Below are 24,109 nucleotides of genomic sequence, written 5' to 3' on the forward strand. Positions count from 1 at the left end.
GAAAAAAAAAAGGCCTTTAGAATTAGCTACACTTAGATCAAGTCTACCCCTGTCACTTTGTTGCATTACTTTCAAAACATCACTTAATTTCTCTAAGCCTCACGTGCTGGTTTGCAGGATACAGAAGAACACGCATAAGACAATATATATAAATGTTCTATCACCAGGCCTGACAAACAGAAGGCATTCAGGAAATGTTTACAAACCAGTACACAGCCAGACAGCAGCACAGTGCTCTGACGCAGCTCTAAGACCTTTCCCTACTAATACTGTTGGCAGCAGGAAATACTATACAACTATCAGGGTTTTATTTAATTCGTAACAAACAAAACTTATTTAAAGTAAGGTGACAGCTAAGATACAATAAAATATAATAATGAAAAACCAACAGAAAAGGCTTATCTCTTTAACAAAAATTTAGACCTACAGAGTTTGCACTGGAAAATTTATGCTTGAACCAGGCATAGTGGCCCATGCCTGTAATCCCAGCACTCAGGAGGCTGAGGCGGGAGGATCGTTGGGAGTTCAAGACCAGCCTGGGCTACAAAGTGAGCTCAAGGCCAGCCTGAACTGCATAGTGAGACCCTGTCTCAAAAAGCAAAAAAAAAAAAAAAAAAAATTTGGTAGGTAGAAATAAATGAAACAGAGCAAGAGAGAAAGACACAAACCAACCATACAAGTTCAAGAGTAAACTAAAATGAATGTAGCAAATATTGAACAAAGAATTCTAATTTTCATGAGTAACAACTGACCATGATGAAAATCATTTCAATTAAAAACAAGGGAAACTGTTAAAAAGTTCCCATTTATGAACACAGAATCAAAACATACCTGGCATCAACAAGGTACTCAGATCAAAACCATGATATATTAACTTAATAAAGACAGAGGGACAGGAAGACAGAACAGAGCAGAGGTTCCATTAGTGACAATCAAAAATGCTTCTCTTCTTTGCGGAAAGAGATGACCCTCTTGGCTTTCTTCTCCTAGGGAGAACAGGAGACATTGCAGAGGAAACATTGATTCTATAAGAACAGAAAAGAGAACGGAACCACTGGCTCTACTGCTAACATCTGAGGCTCTCTTAGAGTGAACACAGGTTTCATTTGTTTGACAGTAGCTATATAGTAATTTTCCTTGCGAATCTGCAAGTTGTATACAATTATCATAGATAGAATCTGTATAAGAAATCTATATGAGAAAGGAGGTTTGTTCAGTGAGAGGTGTCTTCCCAGTTCTCTGGCTTTCAAACAAGTTAGACGGCAGTGCAGATATTCACACAACACAATTAGGAGAAAACATTTAATTTCAACTCATTCCGCAAAAAGAAACCTGTCGTCCGACATGGGTTTTGGAATGTTCTATGCTGTCCCTTTTGTAAAGCCACATTCCTGGAAAGGCTTCCAGAAGCACCCATCCTGCTGTAGTCTCAGGAACGAGGTCAGATCCTCGAGGCTCTCCTGAGGGCTAAAGTCACCTTGCCAAGGCCCGGCAGAGCAGCTGTGGAAAACATGCTCAGAGCTCAGTGGCTAGCCAAGTTATGTCACCTCAGACGGAACCCAGAAGCTGATTTCTGAGGGCTGGTGACAGGAAGGAAAGCAGAGAGGAACAAACAGCAACAAAGGAAGATGTGTTATTTGTTGAAGCCAATATTAAACAAATAAACAAAAAATAACAGGCAGGAAATGAGAAATCTCAGAAGCGACCGCACTGTAGAGCTGAAATAAAAAACATGCGGTGAATACTTCATCCACAAATGCCTAAGACCTGAAGCCTGCTGTCTCCTTGTGTGACAGAGTAACTTCTTTTTAGTTGGCTTTTCTTTCACCTACTTCACTGGTGCTCCTCAGGTCAGCAGGATACAAAATTTCTATTACCTTCCCTGGATTTAAAAAAAACAAGACAAATGCTTAGGACTAAAAAACGAAAAGATTACTTGAAGGCAGAAACGGGATTAGAGGCTCAGCATCCTGACTACCAGTCCTGAGATCCCCTTATGCACAACCCGATGCATACAATAATGGTCTGTGATCTTTTGGAGGCAAGAATCTTTCTGGGAATCCAATGAAAATGTTAGACCTTCCCCCCAGAAACACGCCAAAAAACCATTCCCTAAGTAAGAGGCTTAGGGAATCTCTCCACTCTCCACTGAGCCCTCCGAGCCAGGTCAAGGCACTGGGCTCCTAGCAGCACGGTGGGGCCGGCTGTCCCAGGGGCAGGAGGCGCAGCTCTGTCCTCCCTGGCCTTTTTAATCACTGGACTCCGCCGCTCTCTACAGGAACACTTCCCACAGGCCAAAAGTTGATTATTGTGGTCACTTGCACTTCCTCGCATTTCCCCTGTGTACACAGAGAAGCAAATAAAGCATTTCCCCAAAGCAACATTAAAGGTCTGATTTCAGCCCACAAAACTGCAAGAAAATGGAGATCTTTAGCCCAACCACCTACACGAAATCAAAGATAACCAAATGGGTGTTCAGTTGACAGGCCAGCTTTTGATCCACCGTTTCCACTGTGAGTGGTAATTCTAAGTTTCACTCTTTTCTCATCTTAGAGATACATGAACTACAGACACAAGCACAGGCTTTCAGCTATCAAAATAAATTACACAGAAATCCCTGTCAATAGCAGCCTGTGACTCCAATACTGATTAGCTTACTTACTAAAGGCAGGTGAGTATGTGAGGAAGGATCCCAACCACGTGGGAGCAAGGTTCCCATTCAGGGAGATTCAGGTCCTGGAAAGCCCCTTATGCAAATCCAATCATAACATAAAGTAAGACAGCCAACAAAATGCATGATCTCTGCCGGTGGGCCTCCTTACAGACCTGAGGGGAAGGTACAGACCAGGAAGACTCTTAAGCTTCTTGAGAAGCCCCTTAAGATTCAAAAATAATTTTTCAGGGGGAAAAGAAGAACTAGGAAACAAAGGAGACTTCTACTCATGATAGACAGTGAGGAGGAGGCTCACGGTTTTCACTAGCAAACTGTAAGAAAATGCTAGAGAAACATGTAAGAGGCCTCACCTGTCAAGAAGGTACAGGTACCTTAACAATCTCTCCGTTCTCATCCAGAAAGCTAAGTTTACAGGTTTCCTAAGGGCCAAACTGACCAGAAATGGGGTTTCCAACTCTCCTCGTCTCAGCACTCAGGTCTCTCCTGCTCTGTAGATTGGTGTGCACTGACTTTCACTTCAAGGACACTAGTGGTGGCCTGACAGCTCCAGTCTGGTAGCAGATATTACAGACAACACGATCATAATAAGCCTGTAGAGCAAGGGCATTCCCATGCCAGGCTGAGGAACGCCTCTCCATAAACCATGAGCGTATTCCTATTTCAAATTACTTTAAAGCTCAGGAGTACAAAAATAAAGACAGAAGTTATTTAATGAAGGAGACTTCCTACGTTAATTAGAATTTAATATGGTTTTAAAAAGTTAATAAAATCTTTAAACTGGGTAGTTACAACTAAATATTAAGGTGCATCTGTTTATATGAAGCCCAGGAACTAAAAGAACAAGAAAGAGTCTGTGCCACCACCATGGTATTTTATGGCAGTAAAGGCCCAAGGGCAATCTAAACAACTCAAGGCAGAAACGTGCACATCGGACGGTGAACCTGAGTTTACCTGGCTCTAAGCTGAGCTTCTACTTTTCACCCTTCCTTCTGAAAGTAAATTTCATTTATTTTGAACCACAAAACAAACAGTGCGTTTTGGTCTGGTTCAATAACACAACCATCCTGAAGAAGCTGGTTTGACACAAGAACTACACCTCCAGACAGCCACTTGGAACAACGCGGCGAATCGCCAGCTTTCGCACACTGCTAGTAAGGATGCCGCGCAAGGCAGAAGAGCTGTCCAAGCCCACGTCTCCTTTGCTCTTCAAGGCGGGACCCGTGTAGCTCCTCAAAGTCTCTCTCAGCCCCTGCCGCTCTCCGCAGCCCACAGGGCAGGAGCTCCGTTTGAACGAGCACAGCACACAGGGCATTCCCAAGCTCAGTGCTCATGAAACAGCAATCTCTGTGTGAAGAGCTGGGTGAGCTAAAGGGAAGGGGAGGAAGCAGACTCTTCAGAGGCCTTGCGTATGTTCCCTGACTGCTTGCACCTTCTCCAGCCTCAAACCTAGTGTCAGCTCCTGCTGGAAAACCAGGAGTGGACCAACAAAATGTCCACTAAATAAGACATCTGTGCACGAGAAGGTCAGCTAGGCTCCAGAGGCAGAAGAACTATCCTGCTGTCCTTCGGCTGCTGGACTCAGATGACCTGAAGGACCAAGTTGCCACAGAATGTCGTATATTCAGTTTGGACTCTCCCTGTGAGCTGTGAGGGTTCGCCGGCACATTTTAGGTCAGGGAAGACCTGACTCAATTTCGTGTTTTAAAAAGCAAGTTCCTTCTGGCGGCGGGAAAGATGCTGTGGAGTACAGCGGTCAATAGGTGGCTGCAGTGACCCGGAGGGGACATGTACTGAGCCTGGCTGCGGCAATGGGGAGGGAGGAAAGGGGGAAGAGAGGCCTGCGAGGTGCTCGCTGGGCCTGTGACAGGCCACGGGAGAGGCGGGAAAGCGAGGCGAAGGCCATGAAGGCAGCTTCTTGTGCCCTGTGAGCTATGGAAGGTCCGTGATATAGAGTGCGCGTGGGGATTAATCACCGTGGAACTTCCCCTCCGTCTCCTTACCTTGGCAGCGGAGTTGGACACGCCGTGTGTAACATTCCTGATAAGGCCCCCGACATTTCCATACTTTATCAGTCCAGTTACTCCTTCAGAGACATCATTCAAAAGCCCCATGGGATTGCCCAGAAAATCCACGGATCCCAGGATTCGAGCTGCCTGGCTGAGGAGCTCCTGTCAAGTAGAGTGGAGAGGAAAATCAAATCAGCACCAGTTTATAAATGGCAGGTATAAATACAGGTATAAATGTAGGGATCAGTGTCCCAAGTAAAGAGGCTAGAAAGCTATCTTGTCCTCCATTCACATCATCTTTTATTAACAACTATTTAATACATCTTCATAGCTGCAAAAAAAATTGTCTTTCCCTTCATTTGCTCCACCTGAACTTCTCCCAATACATACACACCAGGGACTGCATTCAGTACACTTAGAAATACTCTTCAAAGCTATGTAGAAGAATAAAAATAAATACAGGTTGGTAAAGATAAGGTAGTTCTCCTGATTGACATAATTTACTACTTGGGAAAATTCTCCCAAGGTCCTGCGAGATCCCCATGTTTTCTTGAGTATCCTCCTTCTTTGTTTGAAAACCAAATAAATACGGGCCACCCAGAGAAGTCTGGCTAAACTCAGAGAATACCAAAACTGTAGAGAGTTAGTCCCTCCTGGAGCCCTAAAATAAAAAAAATAAATAAATAAAATAGATACAGGTTGGATATGACTCTTCCTAAGTTTTCATTAGTATATTCATCATATTCTTTAAGATCCCCCTTAAGAGAGCAGGAGCAGAGAGGGAGGGAGATTTTCTGGCCCCTCAGCTGTGGAGGGGAGGCTTAGGAAGCAATCTTCCACTTTTCTTGTACCTCCAATTGCCTGACCCAGGCTCGGGTGATATCTACAGTACCTCCTTCCACTTAGGTAGAATATCACAATTAGGAACCTGAAGGAAGGAAATGCGGGAGACAGAAAAGGAAGAAAGAACAGGATATATTTTAACTTTGAAAGTAACAAGTTTGGTATGACCTTGACAAATCTATTCACTGAAGAATATGCCTTGGCTTTATATTTTGGTCTGTGCAGTCTGAATAATAAATACAAAATGGAGAATGTCCAACTTGGTTAAAAAAATCTTGCAAGTTCAACTCAAGGGCAAGATCTCACAGGCTCTAAGAACACTGGTGCGGTTGTTGAAAGTAGACCCATGCCTGGTAAATAAAGAGTTCACAGTACTCTGTGTTATTATTAAAGCATCAATTAAATCATGAAGAGTTGTGACTAACCTAGCAGAAGCCCCTGAGACCAGCTCTGAGGGACAGAACCAACAGCTCGTAAATCAAATGTACTGTCTCAGGATTTTCATGATACATACGAGCTTCATGCGATGGGACGCAGTGGAGCTCCACTGCTGCGCTGGCTTCTCCGTGGTGATGTCTTAGTAACCAAGATTCCCAAACAAGCAAAACACTGTTTATGGCCCAGTCACTGAGTGCTTGTCCAAAGCTCACCTCCTGGAAATGTTTGAGAATATCATTGATGATGAACTCCTTAGTCTCATAGGGATGTACTCGGGTGAATGGATCCAGATTAATCACAGCATCTTCAAACCGAATCAATGGGAATCCCAAGGTGCTTTTCAGGGCCTAGTTAGGGGGAAAAGGAAATGACATACTTCAGCCGTGTGACTGCTTTCTAGGGAATTATAATTCTGGAGTCCATGAAAGCTACAAGTCATGTTAAGTTTCATATAGGAGTCAAGGTTTTAATACTTATGTACAAGGATTTTCCATATAATTACAAAGGTAAAACCGTAGGGGAAAATACATATACACATACATCAGACACATCATATACACCACACGGATATAAACACTGTTAGCTTCATGGCATAATTCCTTTTGGTCTGTTGTGAATCTGCGTTTGCCAGGTTTTATACTTTGATGTGTGCCACACATACAAGAATGTGCACTAATCAAATGCACAATTCCATGATTTTCCTTGAAGAGAACACAGACGTAATCCCCACCCAGGTCAGAGAGCAGATTATCGTCCCTGCCTTAGAAGCACTGCATGAACACCTCCCCCGACCCCAGACTCCCAGCTATGCCTCCCTCCCTCCTCAAGAATTGTGTCACCACAGATCAGGTTTTCCTGCTTTGAATTTTATACAAATCAAATCGTCAGTAATACTCTGTTGCACTGGCTTCTTATAGACAACATTAAGTATGTGAGAGATAGGTTGATGCAGATTGCTGCCATTTATACATTTTAATTACTATATAATATTCCACTGCATAAGTACAATCCAATTTATTTCATCATTACCACTGAGGAGAACCTGAGTCATTTCAAATTCCATGCTACTCTGAGTACTGTCGCTGTGAACATTCTTAGATACACCATCATTTGGGGGCACATGGGACTGCATTTTTCTTGGGTATCTACTCAGAAGTAGAGCTGTTGGGTCACAAAGAGGGTACATGTCCAACCTCAACATATGCTGCCAAAGAGTTTTATGAAGTAGTTTAACAAGTCTTACTTCTTCCCACAGTATTCTACATATCATCAACACTTGGTATGAACAGCTTTTTAAAAGACGTTCTGATAAGTGTGTAATGACCCCTCTGTGTGGTTTTAATGTTCATTTCCCATTGACAGATGACACTAAATACATTTTAATAAACATACTGGCCATTTGGATACTATTTTTTTGCAAAGTTTATCCAAGCCTCTTGCACATCTTTTGTAATGAGCTGTTTGCTATTTTCTTATTGCTCTGTAGGACTTTTTCTCATATATACAGTATTCAAGAACTTTGTTGAATAAATGTATTACAGATACCTTCTCTTATTCTGTGACTTGTGTTGTAACTCCTTAAATGCTGCCTTTAATGGTCAGATATGCTTGATTTTCAGGAAATCCATCTCATCCATCTTCTCCATTACGATAAAAGCATTCTGTGTTAAGAAGTTATTATCTAAACCAAGGTCACAAAGACAGTCCTGTACGTCTACTCAGGGAAGTTTACTGTTTCACTCTTCACACTTATATCTATAATACACCTAGACTTGATTTTTATGTGTACTATGTGAGATCAATATTCTTTTTTGTTCCAGTTGGCTATTTAACTGGCCTGTAGGTAATGAATACATAACTTTTGTCTATTACACAACAGGGTAGATTTTATCATAAGTGATAATGGCTCTGTTTCTGGGTTCTCTTTTGTATTTCATTTTGCTCTGTTTTCTGCCAATACCTCACTGTCTTAATTCCTTTGGTTTGTCATGATTTCTAATCTAATAATGTAGCTCTCCATTTAATACTTTTCTTCAGGACCACCTTGGCTACTCTCTGCACTTTCCAAATGCATATATATTTAGGAAAAGCCTGTTAATTTGCCACAAAACATGGTGAAATTTTCATCAAGACTTTGAATCAACAGATCAACCTGAATAAAAATAACCTTATAATACTGACTCTTCCAGTGTAGGATCATGGCATATGCTTTCATCTATTTAAGTCTTCAATTTCACTTAACAAAGTTTCTTGTTTTCTGTGTAAAGGTCTCCCACATCTTTTATTCAATACCCCTAAGACAGCTGGACATGATGGTACACATCTGCAATCCCAGGACTCAGGAAGCTAAGGCAGGAGGATCGCTGTGTGTTCAGTGCCAGCCTGGGTTACACATTCAGTGCTGTGATCACACAAACAACCGCAGTGAGGCCAACACAGCCACCCTGCGAAGCCCTTCTCGAATGCCCGACCCACGGAACTGTGAACAAGTAATATGATGGTTGTTTCAGGCTGCTAAATTTTGGGGGTCATTTCTTATGCAGTAATAGATAAGACACAGCATTTTTTTTTAATGCTACTGGAAATGACAGTCTCCAACTTTTTTCTCTATAATTGTTTCTGATACACAGAAATACAATTCATTTTTACATACAGTCACCAATAACCTTACCAAATTTATGTAAGCATCCTGATAACTTATTTCTAAATTCTTTTAGATTTTCTAGATACAGAATTATGTTCTCTACAAAGAGCAGTTTCAATTTTCCTTTCCAGTTCTCAGATCTCTTTCCCCTCTCCTCAAATATTGCTTGCCTTATTGCACAGGCTTGGATCTTCAGTGTAACACGGACCAGAAGTGTGATGTGGGCATTCTTCCCTCGTGGCAAAGACAAGCTTTTATTACCACAAAGTATTATGACGGCTACAGTTCTTTCACAGGCATACCTTATTGGATGAAGGCAGCAACTACATGACATGCAAGTGAGGTCAGCTTGCCCCTTTCTAACTTGTTGAGTTTTTATCATAAATGGACGCTGAACTTTATCAAATGCTTTTTGTTCATTTGAGATAATCATATTGTTCTCTTTCATTTTGTTGTTGTGATTAATTATACAATTTCCTTGCAAATGTTAAACTAAACTTGTATTCCTGGGATAAACACAATTTAGTTATATTATCCTTCTTATATATGTGTCTGTTTAGTTTGATAATATTTTTTTCAGATTTCTTTCTTCTGTGTACATGAAAAAGTACTATTCTATAGTTCTCCATTATTATTTGGTAATTTTAAAGAACAAATTATAGTTTTCTAGTAACTTTCTTGAACACATTCATAATTACTTTAAATAATGTGTTTGAAAATGCCACAATCCATTACACCTATGGGTCTGTGTTTAGTGTCTGGTTTTCCTCTTGGTCTTATCTCACAGGAGGCTAGCTAATTTGTGAGTGAATGTGACATTTTCTATGGGAGTTAGCAGAGATTTTGAGTGAGTCTTGACTTTCTGCCAGGCAGTTATAGTAAGAGTTACAATGCCTTAATCCACCCAGGGTTTGGCACTTTTCAAGGCTAGAATTTTTAAATCCTGGTCTATTTTAGTTGTTATAAGATCTAAATTAGTCCAATAATTATATTAATCTAAGTATCCAAGTTCTCATAATAGTCTAATATTATTAGTAATTAGCAATATTTTTAGTAACAATTATAGCAACAGTCCAATATTTAGTTTTAAATTGGGATTAGCCTAATAATATCAATAATTAGTAAAATTACTAATTATTAGTAATATTATTAGTAATACTAGTAATTAGTAGCAATAGTAAGATCACTAGCAATAATTATTAGTAATATTCATTTGACATGAACATTAGACCTAAATTAGTCAATACCATTAGTCTAAATATCTAAGTTCCAGTCTATTTTAGTCATTTTAAGGTCTGGTATGGTTCTTTTGCTGTCTCAATGAAAACCAATGCCGTTCCCCCGGTTTTAGTCTCCCTAGTAGCAAAAACTTCTGAAACGTTTGTTTAGTTCTTTAGGTGCCACTCTTTGCTTGGCTTCTCTCAGAAAGGGTCACTCAGAAACTGACTCAGGCCTCAGGAACCAGAGCTGCTCAGAACACTGGGGGTGTGTTTTCTGCCTGTCCACCTCTGTAGGCTGCTGCCCCTTCAGGTGCTGGCTCTCTCAGCAGCAATGAAATCTAACTTTTGTTTGACCGGCCACAAGACACTGTCAAAACCCTTTGCAGCTATTTTCTACCTTGCTTCTCTGCCTTTCTGCCTACACTGCTTACAGATCAGAAAACATCTCAAGAAGAAATAAATAAAATAATAAACAAATAATAATAAATAAATGTTGGGTTTGCCCTACTGAGCAGCACTCCTCTCCTAAGTCTCGGGCCCTCCATCCTGGCTGTCTGGATAGCTTTATAATGGCTTCAGACTTTTCCCTCTCTGAATTTACTGAAGTTCTGCTACCAGCCAGTTAAAAATTTCTGCAGATGTGTCTATTTTAATTACACTTTTATTTCATATGATTTAGAAGGTATGGCAAATACTTTTTTATTGAATATGAATATACTTTTTATGCTAATACTATCAGAAAATCTCTGATCCACTTGCAATTTATCATTACAGTGTCAAGAATAAATCTAATTTTATAATAATTTAACTTCCCACTGAATTAAAATGTTTATTGTAAATTAAAATTTTACTTACAATTTAATGGTGTTTCTATTCTGTTTCTCACAACTCTTAAGCTTTCTGCATGTGTTTTCGGCATCTACCTTAAATTCCTTTGGAACAAGAATATATTTAACTGAAATTCAGGGGTTGGGATTTAGCTCAGTGATAGAGCACCTGCCTGAGTTTGATCCCCAGCACCTGGGTTGGAGGACTGAAATTAAGGAAAAGATGGAAGGCATTTTCTTGAAGAGAAAACTTTCTTTATGACTTAAAATTCTGATACAAAAAGGCAACAGACTAATAAATTTAAAAATAAAAACTTCTAGTCTGATTAAAGTACATACACTTAAAAACAAAATAAAGTGAATACTCGTAAGTTTCATCAAAGCCAAAATTTCTATAAAGGGCTTCTAACGGGGGGGGGGGGGGGGGGGGGGGACACGACAAAAAAAAAACCCTGGTAGAAACATGGACAAGTGATACGACCAGACAGCTCTTTACCATACGGGTTAGGAGGGTTAAAAGAAACAGCTGACTCTTTACCATACGGGTTAGGAGGGTTAAAAAAAAAGCAGAATAAAAGAAAACAGTGAAAAAAACAGAGAAGCACCAGTAGAGGAAGAGGAGCTCCAGAACGGACAGAGGTCAAGAATGAAAAGTCAGAAATATGCAAAGGACTCAACATAGGTGGGGACAGAAAAACGAGGCCACTGGATCTGCTGCCTTGGGAAGTCCCTGACAACCTCCTAATAAAAGACCTCAGAATGAAGCACGTTAGGGACTACAAACGCCTCGGTTAATTCAGCTTCTCTCTGCGACCCCCTCTCTCACATGCACACCACTGCAGATGCCGAGTGACCGTCTGAAGTTACAGGGCTAGCTACGAGAGCCAAGTCTCGCACATGGTCATTCCCACAAAGCAGCCACCCGCGAGGTAGGAAGCGGGAAAGCCAGAGGGTTACGGTACTTCTCAAGAACTTCCTAGTCTTCACTCCCCAAGCCGCTCATCCTCAGGGTGAGTGATGGCACAGTGAGCGTGCCCTCTTTAGCCACGTGCTGCCACTCAGTTCAGCACTTTGTTTTTACCACTGCAGATCTGAGCACTGCTTTCTTCTCAGAGAAGGGGAAGTAGGATTAAACAAAGACTGAAGGCAGAAAGCTTTTACTTTTTTCAACCTGACTTCCTCTTTGCAACTACGTACTGAAGAGCCCTCATGGCTGGAAAGCCTCTGAGGTCTCCAAAGCCCTCACCGCAGACACTGTCCTGTCTGGATGACGGAGGTACTTAGAGCCAAACAAATATCCTGGCTCTCAAGTAAAAATCATCCTCAGTCGCTTTGAGCCCTCCCCTGGTCGAACGAGCTAAGCTACAGCCGTTGGCGTGAGTTATTCTGCCACCTTCAGGTTGATCTGGTCAAAGGAGAAGAGACGAGAGGGAAAGAAAAAGCCAAATAGGGCTTTTTCTGGTAGAAACTAAATGACTAACAAAATACAGTAGTATGCAAAGTTGTGCTTATTTACTCAAGTACCAGACAGTTTCCTGTTGTAAAATGGATTCTGGAGAAAGCAACGCTGTGCTCATAAGTGCTTCATAAAAATAGGAGACGGGCTGTTCCGACCTCCCCACGCAAAAACTGCTGAGACTATAGAGTTCACAGAAGAAATACCTGTGCACAAGGTCTCAGATCACAGGCTACACCCTGAGCCACGTCCTTTTCGTTCTTAGTTTATCCTGCACTAAACAAAACTGTCTGGAATTCATTCTTTAAAGGTTTATTTATGGTACATAGAGACTGTTTATGTGAAGCAGGGTATTTGCCTATTTCCCTCTTGGGACAGTGTTTAAAACTACAGGGATATTTCCCTCTCTGGCACTTTCTGAAATACAATTAACAATACTGGATCTTTTTTCTTTTTAACAAATCTGGTTTTTATTTAGGGAAGGGAGGAAAAAAGTAAAGGGTCTGAAGTTTCCCAACAAATTATTTCAAGCCTTTGAGAAGACAGTTTTAGGCTTTTTAAATAGTGTCTTTGTTTGAAATTCCCCCTAACCCCCACCCTTTTGCTCTCTGACCATTAAAATGTGGGTTTTCTTCCAAACTAGATTGCTCAATTAAAGCCCTTCTTTTGTAATACCCCAATGCTCTAAATGGGAACGAGACGGCTGTAGGCCACCTTGTGAAACCTTTTACAGGCTCCTGGACTCCTTTGATCTTAAAAAAAAAAACAGCCCAAAACACACATATAAGGGTACCTAGCATTTTCAATATTGCTATGCCACTCTCTAACACGTGAACTTGGGAGAGTAAGGGGGAGGCCGGGTGGGGGAGAACGCTGTGCTTTTGTCTCTGCGTTTGTGAAATGAGCTATTACCTCCCCCTTCCTCCAGCCCAGAGTCAGGGATCCAATTGAGATAGCAGATGTGAAAACGCTTTGAGCCCTTCTGAACAGACACGGTATCTGGCAACAATGTACCCTCAGTGTAAACCTGAAGAGGCTCCCCTCGGAGATGTCTGACAGCCCTGCTCCTGGCCGGGAGTAAGAAGAATCAAGATAATTATCCCTTCAGTACTAAAGACACGGTTACCTTTTAGTCAGACTCTTGTGACTTCTGCTCAGGGAGAAGACTCCATTTCCTAAGCATACACTTTTAACTATTATATATTCATCAAAAAGAGCATATTGCCCTTTCTAAGAGTGACTAATAAAGGGATATTACTGTGTTAGGAAACTCTTTGAATAAATGACATTATCTTTATGAGCCCCAGACTCCACTAGGAGAACTCAAGACAGTAAAATGGTGATTTCTACAAGCTGAGAGCTTAACGCTGAAGCCTCAATTTCTGCTAGAAACACTACATTATCACCCTCGGCATGCTCCCCACACACTGCCTAACATGGCTGTGCCGTTTAATTTGTTCAGTAACGAGCTGAAAACGTCCCTTCGCTAGTGCCAGGTGAACCACTGGCCGTCAAGGGTTGCCAGTCTACCGTCGGTAGAGTGCAGGCAGCATCGACACCATGGAACCAGGGAATGGAGCCGCTTCAACTGCAGAGAATCACACTGCTTTTGTCATTCTGGGCCAGCTTTCTGCTGGGAGCAATTTGCAAGGAATAATCAGGTGCCTGTGTTTATTAGAACCATGATTTGAAAAACAAGAAGTCCTCAACTGCAGGAAATGCTTGACACTGGTGTGCTGGGCGAGTGCCAAGGGTTCTGGGGAAATATACTTTATCAAATGAGCCTATTGCAAAGGGTCACCGAAGTCAAGTGGATACTTGTGGATATTAGCAAGATAGTGTTTCGCCATGGTTTTCCCCTCACTCCCATGCTAATTATAAGCACCTCAGTCTCCTGAGAAACAGGAAATTAAAGCAAACTAGGCATCAGGGCAGCAGCAGACTACTCTGCACTGTCCTCAGAACGCTTCTCCCTGGCCCTGACCAGCCCTCCCAGCGGTCCACCCTCCGCTTGCACCTCAGTGAAGCAGTCACCTTTCCCTATCTGCGTTGAAATATAGTCTGATCCTAACCAGACTACTGTCTCATTACCTACAGATCTGTTTTAGAAGCTGTGAGCTGGCACACCACAGGTCACAGCAGGCCCACACATGTGTTTTGTTAGGCCCGCAAAGTTTTAAAAAAATAAACTTGAATTAGTTGCCAACGTTCAGAAAACCAGGAGATTCCACATAAAAATCCAGATTTCCGGCTTCTCTTTAAAAAACATGAAGCTCTGGCAACAGAGGGCTCACATTCCCTCCCAGGACAGCTGGCCGGCTCTGAGCTGCACAGCTCCCCGCAAGAAGTACGCTTGCGCTCGCCATGGTCCCCACACTGTCACTTGTGTGGCCAGAAAAGCCCATGCAAGCATCAGAATCTGGGACTCCAGATTTATTATTCATCTGCTCAGGTCTCCAGCTGTTCCCGCTCAGAAGCACAGACCATGGTGCAGCTTCTGATGGGAGGCAGCAGAGGGTAGCGGGAAAGAGTGGAAAGTGGAGATTAGTGAGAAAAGGGTGGGCTTGATAAACTGCATTCAAGTACAGCAGCGGAAAGAAGCAGAACCCATGGGTACAAGCAGCAGGGAGGCAGATAAGAGCCAGACTAAGGAAAGACCTCCCGATAACCGTCTGGTTCCCACTCCCATCACTGCCTAGCTACCCAGGCTTGAGCAACAAAACACTCTGAACTTCAATTTCCTGTCTACCAAGCGAGGCCATCTTTGAGGACTCACAGGCCAAATATTCCCGTAATTCCTTATGTTCTAGAGCACAGCACAATGAGTGAAAAAAATGTAGACGTTAGCCAGATAGGGCTGGATTTGAATCCCAGTCCTCTCTCTTACTTAAAATACATTTTAATGCTAAAAATGAAGATGGTGCTCAGACTGCATCTGCTGGTGGTTGGCAGATAAGGTCACATCTGGGTAGGAGGCCAAGTCTTTCTTAAGGTGGCAGACATTCCTAGTGACAGGGACCCCAAGGCGGCAGACTCTTGGAGGGAAAGAGAACTAAGGTGGGGCAGGTGATGGGCATGAAGGAAGATCTTACATCCGTCTTGGTTTCCCTGAGTCTAGGAGCAAGCCAGGCGATCAGACAGAGCAGGTAGGTTTTACACAATTCTCTGTATCTATTCTCTGTAGTTACTTCTTGATCTATAGCAAAGTCATATTTAGACGTTAAACAAAAAGATATACATGAGTCAATAAGCCAACTAAAAAAGGAAACCTGTAAGAGTACCTACTATTAATTTTGATGACAGAGAGAAAAAGCAAGCAGCCGACATACTCTTTCTTTTCTGAAGAAAGTTATGCTCGGAAAAGTCCTGAGGTCAGCTCACCTTGAGGTCCAGGGGCAGCTTGTTGGAAGTGAACACGCTCAGCTTGATCTGGGGGATGCTGATCTTGAGATTCTCAAAGTAGTACCGAATTGGTGTTCCACCCTGCTCGACTGTCTTTTCGTGGAGGTTTTCATCATATTTTTCCACCTCTAGTACAAAGGCAGAATTTAAAAAAGAAATCTTATTAATCTCCTGGCTCAAATACTTGCATTCCCACGGAAAAGTTCATCAAAAATATAAACATCTATCTCTCTCTAGTTTTTGAGAGATTAGTAACATGTACTGCATCCTAATGTGACTTTCCTTTCTTCTGTTCTTTTTCTTTTGTTGAGACAGGGTCTCACTATGTAGTTCAGGCTGACCTTAAACTCGAAGTGATCCTTCTGCCTCGGCTTCCCAAGTGCTGGGATTACAGGTGTGCACCACCAGGCCTGGCCTGAGGTGACTTCTTTACAAAAGCAGATCTGCTTTGTATTTATCAAAAGAATAGACTACTGCCAGGCATGATGACACATGACTATAACTCTCAGCTATTCTGCAGGATGAAGTGGGAGGATCACAAATTCAATCCAGACAGGGCAATGTAGGGACTTGGTAAGACCCTGTCTCAAAATAAAAAAGGCTAAGTATATAGCTCAGTGTGAAAGCTCTGGGTTCAGTCCCCCTAGTAACATAGATACACACACACACACACACACACACACACACACACACATATATTGACTAGCTTAGTCTTATAACTTGTGAGTTGATGCCATCCAGCAAATACCAGCTTTAGAGAAAATAATCCAGGTGGGAAAGCCAAAGATTACAAATGTGTTTGCTGGACACAGGCCTCCTATAACTACTGTTGTTGTCTATGATCCAGATTATTTATTTCATAACATGATATCCAAATAAGGATCTGGGGCTGTGTACAAGTGAATAATAATAAACAATATCACCAATTAAATAACGAATCTGAATGAAACAATGTGTTTTAAAGAAGTGGGCCGAGGCCAGTTCTTTTGACACTGGTACAAGCAGCACCCTCCACACACAGCAGGCATCAATTTAAATAGAATAATCAAGACAGAGTTTTCACCTGCCAACCCACAAAGTAAAAAGGACTGGCATGGCGCAAGCGTAGCAATATGCTCCTTGCACCAAATGCTGTACCCTCATGCATTTAGGCATGTTTTGTCTGAGATTTACGTGCCTTAGAAAGAAAACCAGAGAGACTGCACATATCTACTCAGCAAACAAATCTATGGTATAAGCTGTTACTGATTCTGCTTACAGACAAACACTGTAACAGAGACCTGCCTGTCTGTGCTTAGGAAACAGAAGGAGCTATTGAAAACAGAGGTGACTCTCTGATGCAAGGCAGACAGGATTTTGTAAAAGTCTAAGTCTACATACAATTCCTGGGGAAAAATTATGAGAGCAACTTATAAGAACACATGGAAGAAAAGCATGACCAATCGAATTCAAAGCAAAACTCAGGAAGACATCAAAGCAGAACTGATACCTGGCCAGCAGACTTTCAAGTGGCTCTCAGAATACCAATGGACTTTTAAGGCCTAAACCAAAGTAGCATTAAACAGACAAGCTGTAGCTCTTAATCGCAAATGCTCTCACTCTCCCCTCTTCTTTTTTTTTTTTGTTTTGTTTTTTTTTTCTTTTTCAATCCAGGGATGGAACCCAGAGCCTTGCATGTGCTAACAGGCACAAGCTCTACCACTGTGTGACAGCCTCAGCCAATCCCCAAATACTCATTAAGCTTAATTCTAAATATAGGATAAAAAGAACAGAAGTATTTTTCTTGCATTGTATGTACATTTGCACACACATTAGCAGGGATTTTTTTTTTCTCTAATTAACATGAACAAACACAAAAGTCTCTTTCTTATCATTTCTTCAGTTCACCGAATTTAGTTTAGGCTTCAAAAGGCTGAGCATTACTGACTTCTTTCTAAGCTGTAGATCTAGCCCTGAAAAGTTCATCTAAAACCAGGAAAGGCTGTGAGGAGGAACTTAAAACAAGAAGACAAAGCTAAATTACTTCTGTAAAGGCAAGAGGATTGCTGCAAGTTCAAGGCCAGCCTGGGCTGCAGTGATTTCAAGGCCAGCCTGGATTACACAGTGCGACCCTGTCTCAAAAGACAAAACAACCTTCTGTAGTACTGCTGGAAATGTTGGCTTTTCAGCAGCTTATTCTACTTCACTCTCCAAAGAGAGTAACTAGAAACCCTTATAATTACATTAAGGCACAAGGGTAAGGATGTCAAAAGTCACTAAATTTCGATTAGCCTATTTTTTTCCTCAACTAAACTAAAGAAACTGCCAGAGGGATTTCTGATTCTTGGCCCTGGGACTGTTTAATAAACAAGGGTTAGGCAACAAAGTGATTTGCTAAATGACTAACATCATTTCTCCTACACTAGAGCAGATGAATCAAAAACTGCAAAACCCAGAGGAATAGTTCACTGCTTACTGCTGGCTATTCCAGGACACCCAGACCCACCCGCAGCTGCCTAGTTCATGGTCAGGACTCAGATAACAAGCAACATTGGAGGGACAGCAGAGAAAACACCTCCGCAGCTCGCTCAGGCTACAAAACAGAAAGGGAGCCTGCTAAACATCCAGGGGCCAACTGTTTTTACAGATTAAAATATTCCATCCATGGCAGTTATCAAACATTTAACTTTACCTGACTCTGCTTGGTCGTAGCCAAAGAAACTTAGCAGTTTGAGGAGCAGTTTCTCTTCGATTTGTACTGTGAATCTCTGCGCTGTGACTAACAGATGCTAGAGAAAAAGAAATTCTATGGTGAACAACAGAGGAACTTGCATTTGTACCATTAAGAAAGCCCCCAAAGCGTCAGACGAAGCTACCTGGGAGCCTAAGGTAGGACTAAGCCCAGGAGTTCAAGACCAGCCTGAGCAAAATGATGAGACCCTGCCTCAAAAACAAAAACAAAGGGGGCTGGGGATTTAGCTCAGCAGCAAAAGCGCCTGCCTGGCATGCGCAAGGTCGTGAGTTCGGTTCCCGGTACCGGAGAAAAACCAAAAAAAAAAAAAAAAAAAAAACAAAAACAAACACACAAAAAAGGTCGTAATGACATATTCTTTACTCATGCGATACTGATAGTGCCAAATTATCTCTAGCTTATTTCTCCTTACCGTTACAATTAACCAAAAACTCCAGATGTTTAGGAGACAATTCACCACCCTGTTGCTTGGTTCCCAAAGCATCTGGGTCTCATTACTCAGGATTACAGCTTCAGATGCACTGTGGTGGGTGAACTTTATGGAAATGTGCTCAGCCGGATGGCAGCTCATTTAAGGAGCTGCATGACTGGGCTTATGGCTGAGGGCTACTACCAAGCTCGGTCCCACAGGCAGTGGTGTGATAAAGGACCAGAAAGGACCCCTTTGCTTAGCTCCCACTTTTCCAGGGTTTGCTGCTGTAACAGCAAGGGTATGTATGGGGCCCTCTCCATGACAGCGTTTACCACTTCTGTCCTAGCTGCTTTTGCTACACAGCATAGTAGCTTACATAGCAGGATGTCTATACTAAGGTCAGACCCTTTATATGTCTTTTCCAGTGTCTCTAGATCTCTCGACTTTTAAAACTACATCTGAGCAATCTAGACAATGCCACACTTTCCTGCAGAGACTTGGCCCTGATGAATAAGGACCCCAGCCCCTTCGGATTCAGTACTATCAAACGATCACCTGCAAGGCCAGTGAAAACACAATTGTGATACCAAGTGCCAAGGACAGGAGTTCCTGTACACCCTCCTAAGCAGTAAGCCCACGTGACCTAACCCTAGAGGACTACTTCCCGGAGCGCTTGCACAGCCGCTCTGAGACTTGGCTTCGAGGGAACAAACAAGCCTCCCACGAGGCGCGGCCCCACCCTTCCCTGCAGCCCACCTTGTAGATGTTGGTCAGCGCACTCTTACTGGGGAACTTCACCGCATTGACCTGCACGGCAGGGCCAGGCTCAACCACCTCGTTCTCACTGCTCACGGGAGTCACGTAGAGCATGAAGGGCTGAGTGGTACCGATGAGCTGATTGTCCACCTAGGGCATGAAAAGGCGTCACAACAAAAACAAAAGCAGACCAGCTGCTAAGTTTTCGTGTTTTCCTTTAAGCGGTGCCTCAAAACATGCAGCTTCCTCAGAAAGTAGGCCCGTCATTCTACTCCACCTCAATAGCAACTGGAAACACATCGGCACTGATGAGCAGTAATAATAACTGGAGGAGTAACTGCGGGAGCTGTATTAGGTGAGCGCTCCCCTAAGAGAACAGATGTGAAGCTGTCTGCCACAAAAATGGGATGTGTGAGCTAATGCACGTGCTAGTTAGCCCAACGGAGCCGTTCTACAGCATATACATACTTCGAACGCCAAGTTGTACATAACAAACAACTTTTATCTGTCAACTTCAAAATTATTTATAGAATTGAAAAGAAGAATTTCATCATGTGAGGACTACCTGGCAGGCTGACTCCAGCCTCCTCACCTCCTCACACACACTCCCTCATCAAGTCACGTGACACCGAGGACATCAGTTGCTGAGGTCCACCTAGGCGACTCTCCTTGAAAAAGGAGCAGTTGCCTCTGTTTCGGCTGAGCCTGACCCCATTTCCATGTACTGATATGTACAGAGCGGGCTAGAATTTTTCCTTATCCCATCAATTAGCTTTAAGCAACGTATATCGGTCTAGCCAAGGTGCTGACGGTAGTCTTTGGAGATGGCAGGTGTGTTTCCCCGGACCCCTGCTGTTCCCATGAGTGAGCCGGGATGAAGCGGAATGTATGAGCCAGTGCTCCATGCTGTTGGGATAGAGGCTATGACTTCCTGGGGCTTAAAAGGTTACACATCAGAGCTGGAGCACCAACCCCAAAACATTAGATCCTATCTCAGTTGTGTTACGCAGATTACTCCTCTGCATATCCTTCTCTCTGCATTTGCGGAGGTGATTTCAGGCCTCCTACCTAGTCCAGCTCACAGCGCTCACGTCCCTAGGGTTCTCACAGTCACTCACCCTCAAGCCACTCCCTTCTTCACAGATGAATAAAACCCGGGTTCATAATAAAACCCGAGACCTTTGTTCCGGATGGCCATCATTGTGGCTGGACTTAGGACGCCCTTGGCTCCCCGTAACTGCCAATATTCCTTAGTGTCTTTATTCTCACCATGTGTTGCACTGGAAGTGATAGACTGGAATTAACCCACTAGGATTCCAATAACTTTTCATGGGATTACAAATATAAACACCCTGGCAGCAACGAGGACTGGGAAGGGCTCTCCATAATCAGTTAGTAGCCTTAGGATTTTGCTATGACCCTACCGAAACTTCCAGCATATTGCCCAATTTGATAAATGAAGATGCTGATGCTTACTTAAGCAGATCAATGATAAAACTGGAACCTGAATCCAGGTCTGCCTGTCTCTGCACCTGTGCTCTTAACTACTATGCTGTGGAAACCTCTTTCTCCTTCCAAATTCCATGAAGAACATCAAAATTAAAGAACCAGTAGCTCAAGTGGCTACTAACTAGGGACAGTCCTGCAGCCAGCTCCCTTTTCAGGGATGCTACATTAAGGCAGTGGGAGCAGGGCTACCCGATTTCCCCTGCCCCAAGACCAACCACCGAAAGCAAGGCCGCATGGGGATGTTTATAGGCAGGGAAGCTCACAGCAGGGCAGCTATCTCTGCTTTCTGCTGCACACCAAGCTCTGCCCTGGGAAGAGAAAGTGGACAGACAATCTGTTAGGAATCCAGAAGAGATGCAAGTAGGTACTCTGCACACCACCTACTACATCCCTTCTACTACCCTGTTATGGCTTGTATCCGGATGTCCTCTCACAGCCTCATACCAGCATCGGGGGAGAGGAGCTTTTGAAGGTGGCTGCATCCAGTTTGTAACTGGTGCACTGTCTAGTGCTGGGATCGGGGGTGTGAGTGCTACACCCGGCCGTGGCCGGGCAGCCTGCAGAGTGTAAGCGAGGGAAAGAGACTTGCTCCTCCCCTTCTGCCCTCAATGCTTTTGGTATCTTCCGCAGCCATGAACAGTCTCCTCTCTACCAGGCCTTGGAGCCAGCTTGATTACGGACTGAAACCTCTACAAGCTGTGAGCTAAATAAACCTTTCCTTTCCTAATTTTGGGCGACAAGTATTTTGTCTCAGCAACTAAAACACACCCCATGGTGGAAGGTATTCCACCCATTTTACACATGAATAAACAGAAGCTTAGAGAAGCTTCCAGAAATTACTCGCTCACATTCATACAGCTAATATGTGGAAGAGAAGGGAGTCAAATGCAGGACTTCTGGAACAAGCCCTTTGCCCTTGCTATGGTGTCACGTGAGTTTAGGCACAGCAGCACTGCAGGAGCTGGTATGGACATCCCTGCTACGGGCTCTCAGAGTGCAGAGGGAAGGGTGAGAGGCTCCAGCTACGTTTTCTACCTCAATTCCTGCCCCCTGTGATGTATTCCCTATACAGCAGCCAAAGTGATCTTAACTTAATCAAGCCATACTCCTCCTCCTTCCTTTACATCCTTCAGTGGCTTCCCTTGCTCTCGGGATAAAACCACACTCCTCCCCACAGCCTCTGAGGCCTGCATGGTATGGGTCCTACCAAGTGCCCAACCTCATCACACACCCTCACCCCAGGCCTGCTGTCATCCACACCCTGCCTCTCTGCTGTTTCTCAAATACGGGTGAGTCCCTCCTTCCTCGGAGTCTTTGAACCTTCCTAGAATGGTTTTCCTTACAGCCTTCTCCATGGCTTGTTCCTTCTCTTTCCCCAAGTTAGCGACGGCTCAGGTCAGACATCCTCAGGGAGATCTCAGGACACCATCCCCGTCATCTTTCAGTGATTATCACTGCCCTGTACCGCTGACTTCCTCCCAAGGCACTGAGTTCCAGGAGAGTAGGAAGTCCATGTTCTCAGTCACAGTCGCGTCTCCAGAGCCCACTGACACACACCTGATGCTCAGGAAGGACGGATCACGACGTACCTCATCCAGTACACGAGCTGACAGTAAGGATCTCACCTACTCTCTCCTCACCACTGTCCTTTCACCAAACATCTGATACAGGATGAGTATCCCTAGGCTAAAAATCTGAAATCCTAAATACTCCAGAATCCAAAACATCGGGAGCACCTATATGACAGTGTAAGGGGAAAACGCCACACCATGAAATTTTGCTTCATTCATAAAATTATTAAAAATATTGCATGGAATTTTATATATCTACCATATACATACAGTATATATGGAAACACAAACAAATTTCATGTATGGACGTAGATCCCCTTCCCAAGAGAAGTCATGATATATTTAAAAATTTTTAAAATCCAAAAATTTTTAAAAATCCAAAATCCAAAATGCTTCTGGTCCCAAACATTTCAGATAAAGCATATTCATTCTGTACAAGGTCAACTGAGGATTACTAATTCTTGTTTCATACTGCTACTTAGTGTCAGTGTTCCGTAAGAACGGACCTATGTTTTCTTGTTTATTTGTTTGTTGAGACAGTGTCTTGCTACATAGCCCATGCTGGCCTCATACTTGCGGTGGTCCTCCTGCCCCAGTCTCCCGAGTGCTGGGATTACAGGTGTGCACCACCACACCTGGCTTTCAAATGTTCTTTCTCATAGCACTGCCACAATAGTAAATCTTCAGATCTGTTTATTATTGGTAGCACACATCTAATGAAGAGGTATTTAGCTTAAAATTTTTAAATTAAAATAAGTAAAATATAAAGTTAAACTATAAAGAACTAGCAAACAGATATTCTCTATGAAGTCAAAAGATACAGGACAAAGAACAATAGCGATAAGATATTCAGCTTCTATCTGTCCTCAAATAATGGGATATGACTAGCCTGAATTGTTTGCTATTTGTGATACAAAATAAAAGAAAACATTGTTCTAAAAAGGCTTTGGCACTGCCAATCCGGTTGGAACTGGGTGACGTGCTCAGGGAGGAGAATGAGCCGGGCCTGATGCTGGTATCGTGCATGCATCCTTTTTCCTTTTTCTCTGAATGAGATTAGTTTAGTAGAGGCTTATTAATTTTCTTGACCTTCTTAAAGAATCAACTTTGGATTTCACAGATTTTTCTCTAGTGTGATAGCAGATTATCTAGTTCACTGATCTCTGCTGTGATCTTTTTGATTTCTTCTATTTAGGGTTTAATCTGCCCTTCTTTTTAAAATTTCTTAAAATGACTGTAGTTCATTGCTTTGACACCCTTCTTTTCTAATAGATTATTTAGTGCTATAGATTCCCCTCCAAATTGCTCTGTCATTCCACAGCCTTCAAGGTGCTGTGTTTTCATTTAGCACAATGTCTAATTTTGTTTTGATTCTCTCTTTGATCTGTGAGTTATTTAAAAGTATTCTAGTTTGCAAATATTTGGGGACTTTTCCAACTGTCTTCCTTTTATCTCTACTCTAGTTCCATGTGGTCTGAGAACATACTGTGCATAATTCTGGAATGACAGTTCCCCCCAACTTTCAGTACATTAACGATGGTGCTTCCTATCTTCTCACTTGGCACTGTTCTCAACAAATCTGTTGTCATCCTTATCTTTGCGCCTTTGTACATAACATGT

The 24,109-nt window shown here is 42.8% G+C and overlaps 1 protein-coding gene across 6 annotated transcripts in view; it reads right to left on the reverse strand.

Moving 5' to 3' along the window:
• Vps13d (vacuolar protein sorting 13 homolog D (S. cerevisiae)) overlaps positions 1-24,109 on the reverse strand; it is a 256,478-nt gene that overhangs the window by 80,663 nt on the left and 151,706 nt on the right. For all 6 annotated transcript variants that reach the window (XM_005403951.2, XM_005403955.2, XM_005403954.2 and 3 more), the window contains 5 exons: positions 19,410-19,559; positions 18,182-18,278; positions 15,490-15,638; positions 6,174-6,308; positions 4,675-4,842 (listed from right to left, as the gene is read on the reverse strand). In XM_005403951.2, the coding sequence (XP_005404008.1) occupies positions 4,675-4,842; positions 6,174-6,308; positions 15,490-15,638; positions 18,182-18,278; positions 19,410-19,559 (699 nt within the window). The remainder of the gene's footprint in view (positions 1-4,674; positions 4,843-6,173; positions 6,309-15,489; positions 15,639-18,181; positions 18,279-19,409; positions 19,560-24,109) is intronic.

The sequence above is a fragment of the Chinchilla lanigera genome, unplaced genomic scaffold, assembly GCF_000276665.1.
Source record: "Chinchilla lanigera isolate Chin_1 unplaced genomic scaffold, ChiLan1.0 scaffold00085, whole genome shotgun sequence".
In the NCBI taxonomy this organism is placed as follows: Eukaryota; Metazoa; Chordata; class Mammalia; order Rodentia; family Chinchillidae; genus Chinchilla; species Chinchilla lanigera.